A 5837-nucleotide genomic window follows, 5' to 3' on the forward strand; every position below is an offset into this window, starting at 1 on the left:
TGATACACCTGCACTGGGTACATCTGTTCCCACTGTACTGTTACCCTGCCTTGCATGGCACTGAACCCATAGGAGCCTCCTAAAACAGCAGGCTGACCTACAACAGCAGCTTCAGTAATCAGCTGGATTAAGGGATTGAGTCCTTTGTACAGTAGTCCTGACTTGTCTTCACTGAGACTTGTTTCAGAATGAAGCCAGGCTCAGGAAAACACCAGCCCCCTCCATCTGTGTTTCAGGCAAGTGCTGGGGGAACTTGCCCTTTATGAGGTGGGATTCACTGGTGGTCACTTTTAAAAGGATAACCTTCAGGGGACAGGGAAAGAAAAGCACCCCACATACTGTTCAAGCCCCTATCCAGAGACAAGCATCTGCTGTCTTTCCCTCTGCCAGGTCTAGCAGCTAGCAGGCCAGTTTCCAGCGCATTGGTCCCCTGGGTCTCTGAGTCACAGACAAGTCTGCAGCTTCCTCTGAGAAGAGCAGCCAAGCGGGCGTGCAGATGTCACTTCCTGCCGCTGCAGCTTCTTCAGGGCTCTGTAAGCCTGCACAGCCCGTTCCCGCTCTTCCCCCAGAATCCGCTGGTGGGCCAGTGAGGTAGCTGGAGTCAGGGACCCACCACCAGCGCCCAAAAGCATCTTTAACATTAGAGACTTCTTGCTAGGCGCATCTCTGCCAATGCTCCGTCTAGGCTGGACCGTCAGCTCCGGGGGCTGTAGCACAACCTCTCCAAACTCCACAGTATCTTTCAGCAGCTCCTGCTCCAGCCTGTCCACTGCTCTTTCCTCCCTTTTCTTCTGGGCTTTTTCAAGACGCCGCTTCTGGAACGCTTTCTTCCGTTCAGACTTCTCCTTCTTGGGAGCTGCCTGCACCTCTGGCTGCCAAGGGGCCTGGTTCTTGCTAAGGAACAGCACATGCTGGGCCTCCTGTTCCATGCGTTGGACATAGGCCACTTCAGACTCCCCCTTCCTCTGCTTGAACTTGGGGACAACGATGTCTGTCTCTTCTTCCCCCTTTGCTTCCTTTTCCAGTGTCTCCTTGAAAGCCGCCTGGGCCTCCTTCTTTCTCTTCTTGTTGCTGAGCTGTTTTCTCATCTCCTGTCGGCTCCTCATAATCTCTCGGAGCAGGAAAGGGATTTCTTGCTCATCTTGATTCTTGGGCTTGCAATTCACTTTCTTCTTTTCTTTGCTGCGCTGTCCCGGCCGTGAGGCTAAGCGCTGCTGTCCCTTCGCCTGCTGCTGCCGTCGCGCGTGCGGCTGTCCCGAGCCTCCAGGACCCGCCGGGCGGGAGCCTCTTGCACGCCCGGGCCCTGCCATTACTACTCTTTTTTATGTTTTGTGAGTTAAAGTTTCTTTTCTTGGTAGACATGTGATAGACCAATGAGCTAACTCTTGGAAAATAATTTTAATGGAAATAAGTTGCACAGTAATAAGATGGAAGAACAAATGAAGAGATCTTCAGTACTTAAAATTTCAAGAACAGCAGTGTGCCAGTAGAGGATCCTTTCCTGGTGTCAACTTCTCAGGGGTGAACACCTATCACACTAGTAAAGAAGAGTGACTCGCCCTCTACTGAACAGCTATTAAATTCTAATAGCTCCCCAGCTAGATGTGCGTCTTCATGCCCACTTGTGCCACTCTATTTTAGGAATGTTTAAAGCTTGAGCTTGCAATGTCTTCTTTAAGCTGTCACTTGCTATAATTTGTATGTATATATAGCCAATTTTGTCTCTAAAACATTGTTTCCTTAATGGTATCAGCCATCTCTCTCATAATCTTTCCATTTACACTTTAGAGAAAATTGATAAGCCCCAGTGGGAGTATTTGATATGTATGTTTGAATTAGAGCTCAATAGTTTGTAATTCTTATTTTTTTTTAACAATCACCACTTGTTGGGGATCTCCAAATAAACTGCCATATACTCTAAGAAACTCATGTAAGAAAGAGTAAGAGAGATTGTGACCTGTTTTAGCAATACGTCATTAGAAATCATTGGAGTATCTCCATTTAGCTATAGCATGAGTAATAAAAACTCAAAGATAGATATGGAGTGAAGATAGGAAAAGCAAAACAACCAGCAACTGGCTCTTACCTATATCTCAGACACAAATGGTGATCCTACCTATACAATTTCTCAGAATGAGATTGACATGGACCTATATCCTTTAGTCTTATATTCCTGTATCCTGCTAGGATTAAAGGAGTATATCACCATCACCAAGCCTCTATGATTAGCTGTTATGGCTACTGGGATTAAAGGTGTGTGCCACCACTCTCTGGCAGTGTATGGTTGACCAGTTTGACTGTTTTACTATTTAAGTTTTACTATTAGCAATCATAAAAACATGTTTGCTGCAAAAACAAATAATGAGTATCACTTGCATTCATCAAATTCAACTTGGACTAGATTAGTTTATGTAGGATTAAATTGCATTTTATATGATACCAATTTAGTATAGACTAGTAATCATTTAGTGGCATAATATTTAAAAGTGTGACTGATCTAGCACTGTGAGGTAAAATGTTGGGTGACTATTTATGGAAGCAGACAGGACATGTTCTCATTTCATGTTCATAGTGATCTTTTTTTCTCTAGGCAATCACCTACATGGTTTTTTTTCTCAGGTATTTTCTTCACAGTGAAGAGAACTATATTGTCCACATTGGAACTCAGTGAAAATAGAAGAGGTGACAGAAGAGCACTATTGTAACAGTGATTCATAGAACTCTGCATCTGTGTGCAATTTTTAACTTCAGGGAGACTCAGTAAACTAAATTTTCAGTGTGTTCTAATCTATGAGAAAAGTTTATTTTGGTTGATGTAATAAATGTTATCACACCGAATACACCTGAAAAATTTCATGGCTCTGAAGACAAATGTCAATCCCTGAAACCTAGCAGGGTAACTGCAGGAATTGGAAAATAGGTATGCATCAGACCTGTCTGAGTAAAGATGGATTCCTGTGTGTTCACTCTTCTTTGCTTCCTATGTTTTCTATATACTGAATGAGGACTTGGGTTCTTGTACTCAATTCTTAAACATGGTGCATTCCACTCCTAGTCATTATCTTTCAAGATATTGCATCTCAGTTTGGAGAATATTCTTTGGCTTTGAATATTTTTTCTGTCCTGACAGACCTGCCATTTTAAATATCCTTAGCCAGTATATCAAGTACCTCATTAAACCGTGTCCTCCAGGTAGGTGGGAGTGAAGAGGTTGCCTAGTGTACTATTTTTAATGTGTTTTCTGTATATTCTGAAAATGATCTTCTTTGTATGATTCACTTATCTAAAATAACAACCAAAATACCTTAAAATGCAACAAAGATTCAGGATAATTTACCTATGTGTGTCATGATGAAATCCCAATATTCATCATGTTAATTTTCATGATTGGTTTGACTGGAAATTTGATCTGGACCTGTAGCTCTATATGACTTTCATTTTGTAGAGGACACACTTCATATTAATCATATTTAAGCAATCCTTTCAACAAACTCACTTTCTGTTTTTGTGAAAGGTGATTAGATTTTTTTTTCTACAAACAAAAGAAATAGAATACACAATGCCCCAGGTACTGGAAATCACAAGTAAAAAAATCATGTTAGTGTGTAAAACATATATATAAAAAACTGAAGTGGGTTGAATATGGTAATTAATCCTCGGAATACACAGGCCAAGGAAGGAGTTGTGGGATTTCGAGACCAGCCTAGCATACAGAGTGAAGTCCTGTTTGAATTTCTCTACTTTATGAAATAGATATAACACAATGAAAACTTTATTTGTTATACTTCTAGGTCCTTTGTCAGTCACACAACCCCACTGGTTTCTTGGTAGGCTAGGACTGTGGGGACATGGGGTCATATCTGACCTGTGCTGAGATTTTCCTCAAGGGATATATGTCATATTAACTCATAAATTTCTTGTGCATTTGCTCTTTGTTAATGCATTTCCCATTTAATTATACTACAGCTGAGAACAGTACCATGAATATCAGCAGCGACACTATATTCCTTTCTGTTTGTTTGTTTGTTTTGATTTAGGGTCTCACTATGTAGTTCCAGCTGTCATGAAATTAACTATATAGACTAGGCTGGCCTTGAACTCACAGTGTCCTGCATATCTCCATCTCTTGCATGAAAGGACTAAATGTATTTGTCACCATGTCTAATTGAGGTAGTGCAATCTTAAAGATGTATTAAGAGGTTCTTGGTTAAAAAAACTACTACTTTTTTAAAAAAATTATTTTTCCATTCAAAAATTTCCACTTCCTCCCCTCCTCCCATTCCCCTCCCACTTCCCAAATGCCCCTCCTCCCTCCCACTCCAGTCTTAAGAGAGAGTAGGGTACCCTCCCTTGTGGGAAGGCCAAAAGGCCCTCCTCCCTTCATCCAGACCTAGGAAGGTGTGCATCCAAATAGACTAGGGTCCCAAAAAGCCAATACATGCAGTAGAAACAAGTCCCAGTGCCATTATCAATGGCTTCTCAGTCAGCTCCCATTTTCAGCCACAATCAGAGAGTTTGGTTTGATCACATGCTTGTTCAGTCCCAGTCCAGCTGGATTTGGTGAGCTCCCATTAGATCAGGCACACTATCTCAGTGGGTGGACCAACCCCTCATGGTCCTGACTTCCTTGCTCAACTTCTCCCTCCTTCTGCTCTTCAACTGGACCTTGTGAGCTCTGCCCCGTGCTCTGATGTGGGTCTCTGTCTCTATCTCCATCCATCACTGGACAAAGGTTCTATGGTGAGATTCAAGATATTCATCAGTGTGACTATGGGACAAGCACAGTTCAGGCACCCTCTCCTCTGCTGCCCAAGGACCTAGCTGGGGACATCCCCGTGGAAACCTGGGATTCCCTCTAGAGCCAAGTCTTTTGCCAACCCTAAAATGGCTCCCTTAATTAAGACATATTCTTCCCTGCTCCTATATCCACCCTTCTTCCATCTCAACCCTCACACACCCCAAAGCTCTCCCCAATCCTTCTGTTCTCCCTTCTATATACCCCTCTCCCCTTCCTCCACTCCATCCCTATGTGATATTTGTCCTGTTGAGACTCTAACTTCATATCAATCAGAACTCAATAACCCTTCCAACAATTTCCATTACATTTTTGTGATGGGTGATAGGCTAAGAACAACAAAAGTAGCAGTAATTAAAAAAACTACATAAAACATATTGATTGCCTGCTCATTGGAAGGATCAAGAAAAAAACTAAGCCTTGTCGCCCCAGCTCTGACCGCAGCCACCATGGCCCAGGCAGACATTGCACTGATTGGACTGGCTGTCATGGGCCAGAACTTAATCCTGAACATGAATGACCATGGATTTGTGGTCTGTGCTTTCAATAGGACAGTCTCCAAGGTTGATGACTTCTTGGCCAATGAGATGAAGGGAACTAAAGTGGTTGGTGCAAAGTCCTTGAAGGAGATGGTCTCCATTTTCACTATGCCACAAATAGCATAAAATATCTTGGGGTAACTCTAACCAAGGAAGTAAAAGATCTATTTGAAAAGAACTTTGTCTTTGAAGAAAGAAATTGAAGAGGACACCAGAAAATGGAAGGATCTCCCCTGCTCTTTGATTGGGAGGATCAACATAGTAAAAATGGCAATTCTACCAAAAATAATCTATAGATTCAATGCAATCCCCACCAAAATCCCATCAAAATTCTTCACAGATCTGGAGAAGACAACAATCAACTTTATATGGAAAAACAAAAAACCCAGGATAGCCAAGACAATCTTATACAATAAAGGAACTTCTGGAGGCATTACCATCCCTGACTTCAAACTCTATTACAGAGGTACAGTATTGAAAACAGCTTGGTATTGGCATAAAAA

The 5837-nt window shown here is 42.2% G+C and overlaps 1 protein-coding gene across 1 annotated transcript; it reads right to left on the reverse strand.

Annotated features, from left to right (window-relative positions):
* Window positions 1-371: 371 nt before the first annotated feature.
* Window positions 372-1310, reverse strand: LOC126494775 (coiled-coil domain-containing protein 137-like). The gene has a single exon (XM_050132186.1). It carries the CDS (start codon window positions 1308-1310, stop codon window positions 444-446), a length of 867 nt encoding a protein of 288 aa, XP_049988143.1. The 3' UTR covers window positions 372-443.
* Window positions 1311-5837: the final 4527 nt, after the last annotated feature.

Source organism: Alexandromys fortis, unplaced genomic scaffold (genome assembly GCF_014885135.2).
Source record: "Alexandromys fortis isolate MF-2015 unplaced genomic scaffold, M_Fortis_MF-2015_v1.1 scaffold_396, whole genome shotgun sequence".
Classification (NCBI taxonomy): Eukaryota; Metazoa; Chordata; class Mammalia; order Rodentia; family Cricetidae; genus Alexandromys; species Alexandromys fortis.